Raw genomic sequence first — 15546 nt, 5'->3', positions numbered from 1 at the left:
CAAGTGATAATACAGATTTGAATGAGAGCTTGGAGGGTGAAAGGGCTCTTTTATTCGAGTTTGCTTTAAACATAACAGTTTTCAGTCCACATATTTTGAAAGACAATCGGTAAATAAAATGCTTGCATTAATCAACTGGCTGTATTTGTTCTGCTCTAAAATGCTTTCAGGAAAACACTAGTAAAACTTCAGTGTAAAGAGGGGGGTTGTGGGGACAACAGCTACCCTTGTATGTAGATTAATTTCAGTTCGTTTTCAGTTTCTAAGTCACATAAGAAAAAATTCAAAACAAGTAAATGAAAAAAAAAAACTCAGCTAGTGAGAGGACGAGATGCGAATGCAACTATTTTGCTCGAGACTTTCACTCAGGCGTCCTCTGTCCCAAAAGAAGGAAAATATAAACTTAGATATACTATGTAAAAAGAGATCAAAGACAAAACTTAAATTCGATCGAGCATTGACACTCGAAGTATTAAATTTAGCTGTTTACCAGATTTTGTTGAATGAAATCCGCCGGCCTATCCAGTAACCATAAGGGATGTTGATACGCCTATCCCTTCCTCCTTCCCCCTGCCTCCTTCCCTTCTTCCACAGACATCTGATCTTTTTTAGACTATGAAAAGGCAGATTTAAAAGCCTATTTTTTTCGAGTTTCGTTTAGACTTGTGTTTCGCAACCGATTTTGGTCCATGCCCCGTCTAGACATTTGTAAAATCATGATGCCAAGGCTGTACCCAGAGGGGGGGGTAGGGGGGTTTGAACCCCTCCCGAGATGTTTTTTGACTCGTAAAAACGTAACAAAAATAGATATAAACAAATTTTGTATGCGTTCTTTAAAGTTTTTTTGTCTAACCCCCCCCCCCTCCCCCCTAAAAAAAATATCTGAGTAAAACTCCCTCCGAAAAAAATCCGGGGTACGGCATTCCATGATGCCCCCTCCTCATGATATTCAAATTTTGTGTATTCACCTGAGGGAAGCTTAAAAGGCCGTTAACTTAAAACCCTTTTTTCGGGTTGTCCTCTCGGCATATTTTATATTAATGTAAAATATTGTCTCTTTTATACAATGCATGAGGTCATTACTGTACAGACATGCATCTTTTTTGCTCTTTAAACGCATATGAATATGACATCATTCACATTCAAAAATAAAAAAAAAGTGTTGTTTTTTTTCAAAATTGAGGTTCTAAAGCATATTTAGCAGAAGGGTACACGTCCTGCCCATGACTCACCAAAATATTGCCATACCCCATTGGTGGGATCTCTGCCCCACATTGGCAATCACATATTTAGATCTAACACCCTCTAGTAAGTGCTCATGAAAACACTTTAAAGCCGTTCTTCCTTCCTCACAGGACGACTGGATTCTAGACTCTGAAATGGCATAACTTGGATGTTAACTCATCAGTTACTCAGGAGTTTATTCATCATTCCTCTCTCACCCAGATTAGATGGGTTCCGGACTTTTAACCTCTCTCCCCCTTCTCTCCCTCTCTCCTCCAAAAAAAATGGATAACATTTGTACTTTGAACATATAAAATACAGGCAAAGAATATTACCCAAAAATCGAGTGAATAAAGGGGAAATGCTATAGAAAACAGGGACGCTCACAGGGTAGCCAGGGACCCTTTCCCCTCCCTAGAAAAATCCAATTTTTTCCTAGTTAGGGACATTCTATATTCAAATTAATCTTTTTTATAATTATTGCCCTCCCCGCGGAAAAATCCCTTTTACGTCTGTGGTACAAAATCAATTATAGAACTCCTAAATAAAGAGGAAGAAAAAATCACCAAAGCTAATAACTTACTAGGAGCAGGTACCCAAAGTGCCACTTTCTTTAAGCAGTGGAATGAGGTAAAAAACTAAGACTAGTAATTAAATGGAAAATAAGAGGTTTTTTTTTTACATCTTAGACAAGCTGCCCTATTTATTTATATTTTTTTTTTAGCAGTTGGTGGAATAGCGCCTGCTATAGTCCGTTTCGGATCTCATGGTGTTGCTGCCCCAAGAGGACACTACCCTAATCATTATTTGACCACGAAAAATGAAGATAGGCCACGCCTCAAGTCACCAATTATAGCATCCGAAAGTGAACAAATCAGGTCACAGGCCTCGACTCCAGGGTTTTTAATGGGAAGCCCTCTGACGTCCCCTCCGCCGTCACAGCCTATTAATAGTGGTAATGACTCGACGTCTTCTGATGATTCAGTGGAAATTCCAAGTAGTGGGCAGCAGTATTTGCCTAAACGCCTTAGAGACCTTTTCAATAAAGAGAAGTTTAGGAAAATTGTGCCAAAGCTGGAACATTACACTCTGTCGGAGGTATTTCCTTTTTGTACTTTTCGAACTATTGTTTAGTTCGTTAATTAAGTTCTTTAATTAAGCATGGAGATTAGCTGGGCAACATTCTGTTTTACAAGCTTGTCCACCATCATGTGTAGAGGTACTGCCGTCTTACCCGCTTTGTGGGAACAGTGCACTCTTTAAACAGTGAACTCAATCCACTTGAGTGGTAGTTGGGGTTCTGGGTAACTGCATGATGCTTCCTCTTCTTGAATCCGCACAGGAAGCTCTGTACTTGAATTGTTTCTGCCTCTAAATTGTTTTAAAAATTTCTGGTCAGGGAAGGCCAAAGGTAGAAGTGGATCCTAAAAAAATGCCGCCATGCCTGAAGAACCTTATGCTTTCCTCTTGGGCTGTCATCTGGATACAAAACTGTTATTTTTAGCATTACAAGGTCCGTTGATTTTCCCATTTTGTCAGGTTTTTCTTCTTCATGTCTTTCTTCATAAAACTGTAGTTTTTCAAATTTTACGAGTAATATTGACTTAGAAATTGTTATCATTTTCCAGGTCCAAAGCTACAGTATCCTATAAACAGAAAAAAAAGTTTTAATAATTTCAGTGAAGAGCTCAAATCCCACGAAAACGCCGTCAGAACGAAAAGAAGTGTGTAATGTTTGAATCGTTATTGTGAAATACCCTTAACCAGGCACTTACAGTACCCTGCAAAAAAATTAAGGAATCGTGCTTTTTCAAAAGAGCAGGGACACCCAGCCTCAAAATGTTCTTTATTTCGTCCTGGACAAGCTAAGACGACCTTGGTGAGGTCTGTCAAAAACAGTTCGGGATATTTGTAGTATCTTTCAGTAGTACGGTATACAAAGCGTTTGGCAGCGATCTTAGCAATTAGATATCTCTCGCGCAGCTTCCCTCTGTTATAATGATGCCAAAACTGTTGCGCGGTTTTCATATACGTCTACGCTCCATCTCAAGGAACGAATAGCTAACCAGAAAGTTAATACGCTGCAATGTATTTAAGAGGGTTAGATTAATGTATAGGGTATTGTGTATGGCATACATGGAACTTTCACAAATACAGTACGTTACTGGTAGGAAATGACACGTGACTAAATAGTACGGTATACAAAGCGTTTAGCAGCGATCTTAGCAATTAGATATCTCTCACGCAGCTTTCCTCTGTTATAATGATACCAAAGCTGTTGCGCGGTTTTCATATACGTCTACGCTCCATCTCAAGGAACGAATAGCTAACCAGAAAGTTAATACGCTGCAATGTATTTAAGAGGGTTAGATTAATATATAGGGTATTGTGTATGGCATACATGGAACTTTCGCAAATACAGTACGTTACTGGTAGGAAATGAAACGTGACTTTGGGTTGATTGTGTATTACTTTCCTTTTTTTTTCAACGAAATTGAGCTTTCCACAAAGCTTGCACATGATTGCCTCCTCTATTGAAATAAAATATTGTGGAAGTTGTTTTCCATGGTATATATGAGTTTCAGTCATTACCCACGTTTTCTTTACCCACTGATTTTTTACTTCTTTTGTTTATTTCAGAAGCTGCAATTTGCTCCAGGTTAAAAAAAAATTCTGAAAAAAACTTTATAACTTTTTTCCTTTTCTTTGGCGGAAAGAATATATACTAAAATCATCTTCATTGTATACTAAATTGTGTAGCTATTTTACCGTACTAATCTGTGTAGGGCTTTTTGAACTATATATTACAAATGATCTTTTCGTGTTATTTCAGTTACTATTTAAATTGCTGTAAAAAGATCCTTTGTTTTGCTTACTGTAAGATTTTCTGTCCAGGTATTTATTCAGTTCCTTTTTTACATTTAAATTTTTTTTTTTTTAATTACTTCTAAAACCCTCATTTGCAGCTTCGTGACCTGCCTGATGAACAATACGAAAAATATGGGTTGACCAAAAGCTCAATAGACAAGCTTAGAAAGATGTTGTGTCAAATTAACATTGGTATGCCAAATGGAGTGTGTCGTCCACCTTCCCAGAACGGTCTTATTCCAGATCCAGTTGAGACAAATCAACTAGGACCACATATTTTGACTCCTGAGGTAAGTCGTTCACTACCTGCACAGGTGAGATTCCTCGTAAAATGAACCCGAATGACTCCTAGGAAAAAAGTTTAAGCCTAAGTATCAAGATTTGTGCAGTATCATGACTACAGTCCAGTAAAAAAAAAAAAAGTAAAAATAAAAAATCAGTGGGTAAAGAAAACGTGGGTAATGACCGAAACTCATATATACCATGGAAAACAACTTCCACAATATTTTATTTTAATAGAGGAGGCAATCATGTGCAAGCATGTGCAATCATGTGCAGGTCATTCACTACCTACACAGGCGAGATTCCTCGTAAAATGAACCCGAATGACTCCTAGGAAAAAAATTTAAGCCTAAGTATCAAGATTTGTGCAGTATCATGACTACAGTCCAGTAAAAAAAAAAACTACGGCAAACTTCCAAAACTACTTTTCATTGAATTAGGGCAGTGGATTACTAAAAGTCTAAGATTCATTCAAAAACAAAACTTGGTCTACATATTTTGGACCTTATTTTGTCAAAGGCTTACTCATCATTTAGTTATTGATTATGTAATTTTCCAGGCAGGGTAAATGTTTTTTAATAACAAGTATTTCGAATTGGTGTAGTTACCAGGCATGAATACGCATGTTACCATATACTACGTACTAGGTTATGGTAACCATAATTTAGTATCTCTTATAAGAGGTAAATGTCTGAAGACCCTATTTGAATTGGGACAGCATATGTTGGATAAAATTCAGGTATGTTCACAAAAACATAAAAGTGTAATTTGTTCGTGAAAAACAGAAGTGGTAGTGTTCACAAATAAGAGGAAATGGGAAGTTCCTCTTACTCTAAAAATTTGTGGCCATCGAAAATCTCTAAAAAAAAAAAAAACAAGTAAAATATATGCGGATCATTTTCGATCATCAATTGAGCAGGAAAGTCAATGTATAAAACACGGAAACCCACAGCTTCTCTAGTCCAGTGTTACAAAATTTTAGGAAAAAAGTGAGACTTAACACCAGTCTAAATTATGGTAGGTATTTGAGTGCCCCCTTTTCGTGGCACTTTGTGAAGATGTATATAACACGATAATTTGACCAATTTGGTCATATGGTGTAGGGGACTTAGTCTATGAAACACATGCCCTTTTTAATAAGTGTATACAAGTTAGTTTGCCTAATGATCACTTCAGCGTGTCATGGAACTGCCAAGGCGTCTATACACCTATATGTTGTACTTCAGCTCATGGATAATTTGTCTTAGATATTTAAGCAACAAAAAGTGCTGTCAGGTGGCAGATCGGTGATCAGTGGAATAAGAAACAGCATATACAAAATGGGAAAATCGAAAGCCCTGTGGAGGCCTGCAGCTTATTACTACTTGTGTGCTGTTGATGCCCGTAGATAATAATCTTTTACTAAAATCTGAAAGGCAATTTCAGAGTGCGATGAGACTGTGGCAACAAATTAAAGTTAGCTGGTGAATTTAATATTGGAACAACAAAGCTTTGCCAAATGTAATATTAAAACCTCTGGTAGACCCAAGTAAAATTAGGTCTCTTTTTTAGGGGGGGGGGATAATTTTAGAATCAACAAAGCAGCTAACTATTACCCTCATAAAACACAAAACTGGGTTTCTTATCACAACTCCCAAGTTTGGCCTAAAATAGCGCCTTTGAACTTGTTTAGACATTTCTCCTCGGGAAATTAAATTGCAACGCGTAGAACTGAATGTTGACCATTGGAGGGAGGTCATTTATGTTTTCAAACAGTTTGTGTTAACAAAAGGGAAGAGCGATCAATGGCATTAGTGGCCAATTCACTGACAAACAAAAATTTGGTAAGAATAAATAAATGTAAAGATATCTCTATTTTACGCACCCCCCCCCCCCCCGAAAAAAACTGTTAAGTTGAAGCACATCCATTAAAGGTTTCTGGTATCATTAAATTTGCATAATTTCACAAAAAGATAATGAATATCCGCCAAAAGTGGTTTCGTTTTGTTGGAAATTCCATTATCAAACGCAGAATGTCCAGCAACTCTTAGACGGGGTTTTGACCCCCCCCCCCCCCGGCAAGTGAGAATTTCGTTCGTAGTTTCGTTATATATCGAACCAGTCATCTTGAAATTTCAGGGAAGGTCTTATTCGAACGAAATTTCCAAAATCTGTTCCCCTTTTTAAGAGCTAAAAGGAATCGAGGGTAGTATGCAACTTCTTGTGTCATTTTCCTCCCTGGGGCTCGACTTGTTGAGACATGGCGTCTTGTAAAAATTTCTAGGTTGGCATTTTACGCAGATACTAGAAACGTCAAATTATCCCAGCAGGATGTGTAGCTGGTATTACGAGAATAACAAGTAAACTGTAAAGATAAAACCAACGACGAGTTCTGAAAAGAACTCATCGTAATCATTCCTGACGTCATGAAAATAACGGAAAATGTGTTAGATATTAGATATTTTGAAAAGATCTGAAAAGAGGAGGGAAAGCCTTGATGCTTAGATTTGTCTCGGCACTTTGCTGCAGGTTTGAAACGACCCAACAAGGAAACAAAATTTTACAAGGTGCTCCCTCGAAGAAAGGGCTGGAAGTAAGGGAATACACAAACATATTGCCTATTAGACCAAAAAAGTGTAAATCATTTTTATTTTTAAAATTGAAGTGAAGGTAAGCAGAATCCCCTAGTTGGTCTTTATCCATTTGTTGTAATGCAACTAGAGTAAGAATCAACAATTTTCATTGCTTCAAGCCTTTTAGTTCGTCACCATCCTTTCATACAGCCTGAATAGGGTACGCTAATCACTTTTGTGTTCCTTTAATAAACACGAAATTTGCGTAAAACTTCACTTGTCAATTTGTTTTGTTTTGTTGTTTTTAGATACCTGGTATAGTACAAATGGAACCAGACGTTCCGCCTATTCATGAGCCTCTCATTCATCAAATGGATCAAGAAGGATTGCTTATTTCACCCGTCTTACCGGACGGAACTCCAATACAACCATTCCGTTCTCCTCTTCGTCCTTGTACTGTAGCTCGCAATGCAATTAGACCTCCTCCAGCTCGCTTTGGACCCCTACCAATGTTTGGAGGTTGTCCTAGACCTGTGATAAATAGTCGACCTGTTCCTTGGCCGCCTGTGAGTCTTCCCCCGCCTCAGAAAGTTGTTGAAACTCCTGCCAGAGCCTCCACGAGTGGGTCGGATTTGTCAAGTCCTGGGCAGTCGATGAATAGCAGTCCAGCATTGTCGCCTGCTTCAACCCCTGGGCCAAATTCAATAATGGATAATGATAAAGGTATAATCTTTGATAAAAAAAAAAGTGGACAATATTCAATTTTGACGTCAACAAAAGAGCCTCTTCCCTACTCACGTTTTATTAAAAATTTTCATTGATATATTTAAAACCCAAATATTCATTGAGACTTAGAAAGTTAAATTTGGCATCCCTAGATAAAAAAAGAAGATAAAAATTGGCAACAGACTGACTTTTGACAATGCATGTCTGATTACTTTGATTTCTACTTTTTCTTGATTTTACGAAAGCTATTTGTGTTAATAGCTAAAAAGAAGATCGCTCCCAGCAGCCACGTAAACAGGATATTTTCGAGGAGCTGGGGGGATAGTAAACAAACTTAATTAACAATTCGTATAAGAAGTGCCCAGCAACTTGGAAAAATTTAAGATTTTCGGCAGTGGCCCTCCCCCTGCGTAGGTTACGGATTCACAGTATTGACTTTAGGCAGATTGATAACCTAATGAGTACTTTGACAATACACAATCTTATTAATTTGATCGAAAATCTTAATGACTAAATATTTGACATTTTCCTATTTCTGTTTAGCTTCAGAAAGCCTGAAGAGACCATAATATTTTGCATTTTGATCTATTATACCTTTAGATAAAATGCACTTTCATCTCTTTGGGTTGTTTTTTTTTGTAAAGGGTATTGCTTCTTTCATTTCCATTGGTTTGCAGATGGTTCAGTGAAAAAAAAATGTTTACCTTACTCTTCATTTCTGGTGTTCCTCCTCTCTGGTTTCTAGCGCTGATGAATAGTCTTAAGTGACTTCTACTAAGCCTAACATTCATGAATCTCCCCCTGCCCTCCTTCATTTAACCCAACTGAGATGATTGCGACTAATTGTGAACTTTCAGGTTAGCTAAATTTGATAACTTTTGGTGGGATCTCCATGTTTCTATTGTTCTTAGACGGGCAAATTCCTCACTCCCTACTTCAGCTCTTAAATGTCCTTTTCCCCTTGCTTTCCACGTCTACGTTTCTTTTTTCTTTTCTTTTTTTTTATTAATTATTGATGAAATAGGTATGTTCTGTGTATTTCAAATAAACTTTAAAAAAGCGCCCGAATAAGTCTAGAACCCTGAAAATCTTTTATTGGCAGTGTAAAATACTTTGCCTTCTTTTGCTAGATAAAGATCAGCTAATCTCTTTAAAAAGTGATGGGTTAGTTTTGTTTAGCTTAATTACTATGCCTGGAGTTCGCTCCTTACTGTGTTGCAGCTACAACCAATATATTCAATAAAGTGTGTTGGTGTATTGCTGAATCCGGGACAATTTTCCTTAATTCTAGAATTCCGATAAACCTAGGCGGCTTCGACTGCTTTCATCCATAGTTCTTGTTTATTTTTATCAGCCAGATTTCCTGGCATTATTTAAAAAACGATCAGAAATTAAATTTAAAAAAAAAACTAGTTTTTTCAACTGAAAGTAAGGAGCAACATTAAAACTTAAAACGAACAGAAATTACTATGTATATTATCGGGATTGCCTCCTCAACACCTCGCCCTTTACGTTAGAGTTTGAGTTTTGTCCAATTCTTAAAGAAGGACTCTTGAAATACAAGGGTCGTTTAATTAGAACAATAAGAAGCTTTTTTTAGAAATACTAAAAACTTTAGCGCAAAGAACAGTGTGTTCGTTTTAAGTTTTAATGTTGCTCCTTACTTTCAGTTGAAAAAAAAACTAATTTTTTTTTTAATCAATTTACCTTCAAAGATAGGCATAGACAAAATGTTTATTACACTTTGTCAGCACTCTCGATTTTTCATCTCCTCTTTCAGTCTTCTCTTTTATTTTGCATTATGTTTACTTTGTTTCGCTTATTTATCTTTTGTTTTAGTTTTTTTGTGAGTTTGTGTCTTGTTCTTTACAGCTGAATACATATTGCAGTGTTGACTCGTAATCTTTCTCTTATATTCTAGGCAGTGTCGATTCGATTTTTTCGATATCGATATCGGATTCGATTTTTGAATTTTTTTTTTTTTTTTTTTTTTTTTTTTTTTGCTGGTGATAGCTGCTATCAAATACAGTTTATTGTATGTCAACGGATGGGTATAAGTAAAAAATAAATAGATGAATATTAAGTTTAGAAATATACACAAATGCCTGGTCTGTCAATTTGGCTGAAATAAGAGTTGTATCTTCTGCCCAGTGTAACATATCGTAAAAACTGAAAGATAAATAAGAAAAATTCATCGAATTAAACATTTGATCAATGGACGGAAAGTCATCGCTTTGTTTCTACAATATTGTGGAAAATGTTAAGGCAAATTCATAATAAAAGAGTTGGAATAAATTTGTAATTGAAAAAAATTCAATTAAGTGAAAGAGCTATTCCCTTTATTGGTGACTAATTCCTGTAATAAGCATATTATGTTAGGCTCTCATCGTTCTCTTATTCTATTGTCTTGATGCATTTGCTTTAGCAGATTTCTCCTATATTTGTCTTTCCTTTGTGTTATTCCAGTTCTCCTGTATATATAGTGGGATGGAAATAAATTGATATTTCTATTTGCTTGAATGAGGGGCCACATTTTAGTAGTTGTCCAATATCCATAAAGAATGGCAAAAACCTACACAGTATTCATCAAATAGCCAGAGGCAGGCAGTTTTAGGTTTGATAAGGGAAATATCAAACAAAACTTAAATGGAATAGCATAACGTCCTTGGTAAAAGAATACTTCGTTCGATGAAAATATGAATATAAATGTAGCAATGAAAAAAAAAGTAAATGAACTACGGTATCAAATAGGGCTTATTAGAGCGATCACTAATTTATATGGGTCTTTAATTAAAACGAAATGAAAATACAAATTGGGTAATATTTAATTTAAGACAATATCGGCTTTGAGAGAGAATAAAAGTCAAATCGACTTCGCACCTAAAAGCCTTTATCAACTGAAAAAAAAACACAGAGAAAAAGAAGTAGATTAAATGGCTAGCAAATACCATAAAATAACATAAGAAGATGTTTCTTATATAGCTTTTGTGGCTTTCTTTTTACTTTGTTTTTTTCCTTACCCGTATATGCTAACAATTGAGTCTGTTTCGCTTTTTTTTTTTTTTTTTTTTTTTTTTTTTTCTATAATTCCACTTTTTCTTGTGTTGTATTGTGGGTTATCGATAAATTGTTATATTATTGTATTTGAGGGCTCTCAAATCATCTAAGTCAGACGAAAATCCAGCATGTCAGTCTGTTTGATGAGCAGCACCTTGGGTCACATTCTTCTTTTTTTTTATATAGTAAATCTTAATGATACGTTATTTGTCATCTATAGCCGTCATTTTCAGATTACTTGTCCATAAGCAAATAACGTTTAAAAATACATGACTTAAGTTAAAGAGTTAAACATAAATAACACTAACTAATCGTCAAAAATTAAGCGTAATTTAACAATAGAGCCCCTGGACAAGAGAAACTAGCTGCAGTTCCATGAAAATAGTAATTGCAGTTCCACAAGTAGTTCCATAAATAATTGCAGTTCCATAAAAATGAACCCAACAATTTTAATGTTCTTCATGGTTACCTTGAACTCCCCAATCACATTCATTCCTTACAGTTAGCCACTCTTCGCCATATTTGATACATTCGAAGATTTTATATCCTAAATGTTTCTTTGTTTCAAGCTCACGTATCAAATTAAAGACACTTTCATTCATCCATCTACACTTAAGACATGAGTAAGGGTCTTCTTTTTTTTCTAACACTTTCGACATATTTTCTTCTTTCAAATCTGTATTTTTTTTTATGACGTTACATTTGCAATGTCTTTGTCTGTCTTTGGTGTAAATAATAAAAAAAAAATCAAAAAAGTCTGTTTAAAAGTAAAGTTAAATGTGACATTAAAACCCGAAACGATCAGAAATATCTTTTGAAAAGGGAGACTTCAACAGAAATTGCTCTGAATGAATAAGTGAAATCTAAAACAATCAAACTCAAAACTAATAATAAAACTTGAAGCAAACGGAAATTAACAGAAACTAGAGCCCCCTCCCCCTCTTCCCCTGAAATTCTTCTGAATGCTTGCTCTTTACTGAAAATGATATATATTTTGAACAGTATTTACTTGTTTTTTCATTTTTAATGACAGCACCGGTAGCAGTTTTCCAGCGTATTTAGTTTTTTAGTGGAATATGTATATGCTTTTGTGTAAATAGTAGTATTTTTGTTGATGTGTGCATTATAAGAAAATTTTAAAGCCGCTGGCTTGATGTTGTTTAGCGTCTGGTGATCTACTTCTGCCATTTCCATCTCAGTATGCTCTTTCTTATATATTTTTTCTTTTTTTAGCTCCAGAAAGGCAGACAGCTCCTAACCCAATAACCTCGGCTCCTAGTCATTTGGGTGGAACCACACGCCAAGCCTCGAGAGGAATCCCTCCAATACCGGTTCAGGGTCGACTTGCAGGCATAATACCTGTTTCTGTCAATACGTCTTCTTATCCTAAAATTCGGACGTTTAACCGCAGAGAAAGTGGAATGCGAGCAAACCCTATGCATCAAAAACAGCCTATGTGCTTTTTACAGTTTTACCCTATGCCGGGTGTCGAACCTGTTTCCAGCTCGTTGCAATACGTACTGCCATCCTATCCAGTTCAAAGTGACCCTCAGACCTATTTACCGATATTAAATCCTCCGCCGTTTTATCAAGGTATTATGCCTGTGCCTAGTACTATAGTGCCACTTGTGAATAGCCAAAATGGTTATATTCCTGAAATTGCATATGCAGTGCCCCCACCGGCCGTTGCTCTGCCGAAGGAGAACACTCCACCTGAGCAAACTACGACGCCACCTGTGATCTCTTGCTACAATTGTGGTCAACCTGGGCATAGAGGCCAAGACTGTGGGGAGGCTACTTTTGATGATATTGCCAGTCAAAGCAGAAGTTAAAACTTAAATAGCGTATAAGATATTTTCCGACCCATCCCATCGTTACAGTGGAGCTTATTGATTTGTTTTTCTCGATATATTTAAACCAAATGATGGGTGTAATCTTTTTGATGGAGCGATTCATCAGTTGTTTAAAATGCAATGTTTTACTATCAAGAATATCGAGAGCTTGAAAGAAAAATATCTAGTTTGTTATTAGCAGCAAACAGTATTGCCACTATTGACTGCTACATGGAGTGTTTAATTTCGTTAGTTTTTTTAATTTGGCAATATTTCTTAAGCTGACTAAATTGGCAACTGTACACAACACCTGTATACCTTATTCCCACCAACATCAGCTCAAATATGTAATTAAGTTTACAAGGCTGGCCATATTGCTTAAACCTGTGTTTGTATTACTTAGTAAAGGCAGATGGAGATTCACCCTTATTTTATTTTGGCTGTGTGCTGCTAATCTTTATTCTTTTATATTTTTTTTTTGCTGCGAATATGCATTTTGTTTTAGTTTAGCCATTCAACTATAAAAAAAAGGTATATGAAAAAACAATATAAAAGCAATTGTTGAATAAAACTAAACATGAATATTGTTGAAATAGACTCTAAATAAAAAGTATGTATCATTTACCATGATTTCCAAACCTATAAAAGAGAGAAAATACGTCACAGTAATATTTTGTTATTATTCAGAATATTTTTGGTCGAATTTTCTTGACTTAGATTTTATGTTCTTACTTAAAAACTTCATACATTTACGGCTTAAATTGTTCAATTGGAACTAAGTCCCAGAAATTTTGACGTATAGAAAAATCAATTTTAAAGAGACGGCATCCCTCTCGTTCCTCTGCCCTCACTCACTTATATTTTTACTAGATATGTAACTTCTTATGGAAAGTAAATGGTAGAACAAACTTGGAGAAGGGGTGGTATCCCGTCCGCTATTGGAAAAGAACAAAAGGTCCCGGTATTTTCCAAAGAGTCTTTGTGAAGGGGCAGCATATGTTAGTTAAATTGCTAATTTTCTATTCTAAACCAAGAAACGAAAAAGGAGCAGAAGCTGATGTTTTTGCCACTATTTAGGACCTTGTTATCGGTTCCTTGCCTTTCGCCAAATTTTCGCCAAATAATAATGACTAAATTACGTCTGTATGTAATTTGGCCTACATAATACCAGGCACTTGTCTTGAAATGGTTCTAGAGTAAGCAGAATATCGTTTGAATCTTTATACTGGATAGGCGAACTAAGTCTTTGCCATCTGTATTTTCCACAAGCAAGTTTATATACTATATATATATGCGTATGTGTGTAAATAGATGGCGTTTCAAAACTTGTTGCTTGATGATTGGAAGTATATCACTTATATTTACATTCAGCTTATCCTAGAAATTACTCATGACAGGTCTGCTCGGTGTGTATGGCCAATAGGAACCAAACTATATTCTCAGGTTGTGAGTAACATATTGTTATGTTTTCAACTTTTAATGGTAACTTGACCCTTTTTTTAAACAAAAATCGACCCTTTTTTCTGAAAAGTTGGCTTAGAAAGTTTTTGTTCTACCCATATTTACCAGAATTTGATTATTTTCCCCTTGAAATCTTCTCACATCTGTTTTTTGTGCTTAAGCATCTAAATTGCTATGATCATATGTTTAATCCTATCGTGCCTTTTCAAAAACCGTATTGCATAAATAGTTATTCATTTGCGATCACAGTCTAGAGAGTCAAAGAGAGTGTCAGAAACTGTCGAAGTAAGGAACAATCTTTGAACTATTGAATGTTTTTTATACGGCTTGCCAAAACTTCTAAACGAGTTAGTTTCTAATAATTTCACAAATATGAGAAAAGTAACTCATACCGAAACAACCCTATAAAATGTTCATTCAAAACGAATTTTGTTAGTTGTAAGTCTTCCCCTAAAATTGAGTTTAAGTTTGTACCAGTCGTATCAAAATTATTAAACATAGATATGTGTAGATATACAATTAGAGTGAAGTTGGGATGGACACACAGCATAAAGCGGGTGGGGTAACATAAATGTTGGCGAATTTTGACATTTAGTTTTCAAGCCAATCAAAGCAGAATGTGCTATTTTGCCCAATAAGGCGTAAATTTCGTTAAAAAAAATATAAGGGCTGGTACATCTGTATGTCGGGTAATCTACGATAACCGAAAAGAAGTATTTTGTGTATTAATAGCTACCAAGCAAAAGTTGTCTTCTAGAAATATTTCCATTGTAAAATTCGGCGACTTCTAAGAATTGTTACCATTTAACGTTTAAACACCCACTTATGTGTGCGGAAAATTGCTTGTTAAGGAATTTCAGTGTAATATATTCATCTGTTCAAATACTACCTTGATATTTGAAATGTTTAGTCGAGTGATTTCCCTATACTGTCACGGTAATTACTCATTTGTCATTGCTCAATTTTTTGTTTTTATGGAAGTTATATCTTCAATGAAATGTGAACAACAGAGTAACGAATAAAAAAGGAATTTGGTACTGCAACTGCTTATCCAAGATTATGTTGTTGTTTCTTTTTTTTAATAGTAGCCGGATTCACACAGTCGGGACCGATTTACATTTCAAGTTATAGCTTATTAGGCTGTTTGTCATTATCGAAATGTTAAATGAGTGTTTCACTTGTATTTTGAATAGGCTTTTAATGTATATTGCGTTTTAATTCTGTATGAAGTTCTTTGAAGTATCCTAACCACTTAGTTTAAATTTAAGTGTTTTCCTAGTTCGAAGCAGTTTTTCCAAAGTTTCATTAAGGAACATCAAAGTAGAAGATTCTTTGTAAAATTTAGGCCACATATCAAAAATCTTAAAAACTTTAATTATTGTCACATTTATATCATATTTAGTCTACAATCATTGGTCACATTGAAAATAAAACAATGATTAATTTGAATTCTGTATGGTTAATATTTTCAATATTTATTATCAGACTATAGACACGCTATTTAAAAGATTCTTGGAGGGAAATATCGTAATGTACTGGAATAA

General features: G+C 35.4%; 1 protein-coding gene across 3 annotated transcripts in view; it reads left to right on the top strand.

The window, feature by feature from the left end:
* LOC148947651 (uncharacterized) overlaps positions 1 to 15546 on the top strand; it is a 48967-nt gene extending 33421 nt beyond the window's left edge. For 2 of the 3 annotated variants that reach the window (XM_089095348.1, XM_089095349.1), the window contains exons 6-9: positions 1949 to 2322; positions 4191 to 4382; positions 7235 to 7649; positions 11943 to 15546. In XM_089095348.1, coding sequence (XP_088951474.1) covers positions 1949 to 2322; positions 4191 to 4382; positions 7235 to 7649; positions 11943 to 12541 — 1580 coding nt within the window. In that variant the 3' untranslated portion in view covers positions 12542 to 15546. The remainder of the gene's footprint in view (positions 1 to 1948; positions 2323 to 4190; positions 4383 to 7234; positions 7650 to 11942) is intronic. The other variant, XM_089095350.1, reaches the window with a different exon arrangement.

This window comes from Artemia sp. Qi Xiang Cuo, chromosome 10 (assembly GCF_049724085.1).
Source record: "Artemia sp. Qi Xiang Cuo chromosome 10, ASM4972408v1, whole genome shotgun sequence".
NCBI classification, from domain to species: domain Eukaryota; kingdom Metazoa; phylum Arthropoda; class Branchiopoda; order Anostraca; family Artemiidae; genus Artemia; species Artemia sp. Qi Xiang Cuo.
Note: the sequence above shows the minus strand (reverse complement) of the source record. Positions and strands in the feature narration are given on the sequence as shown.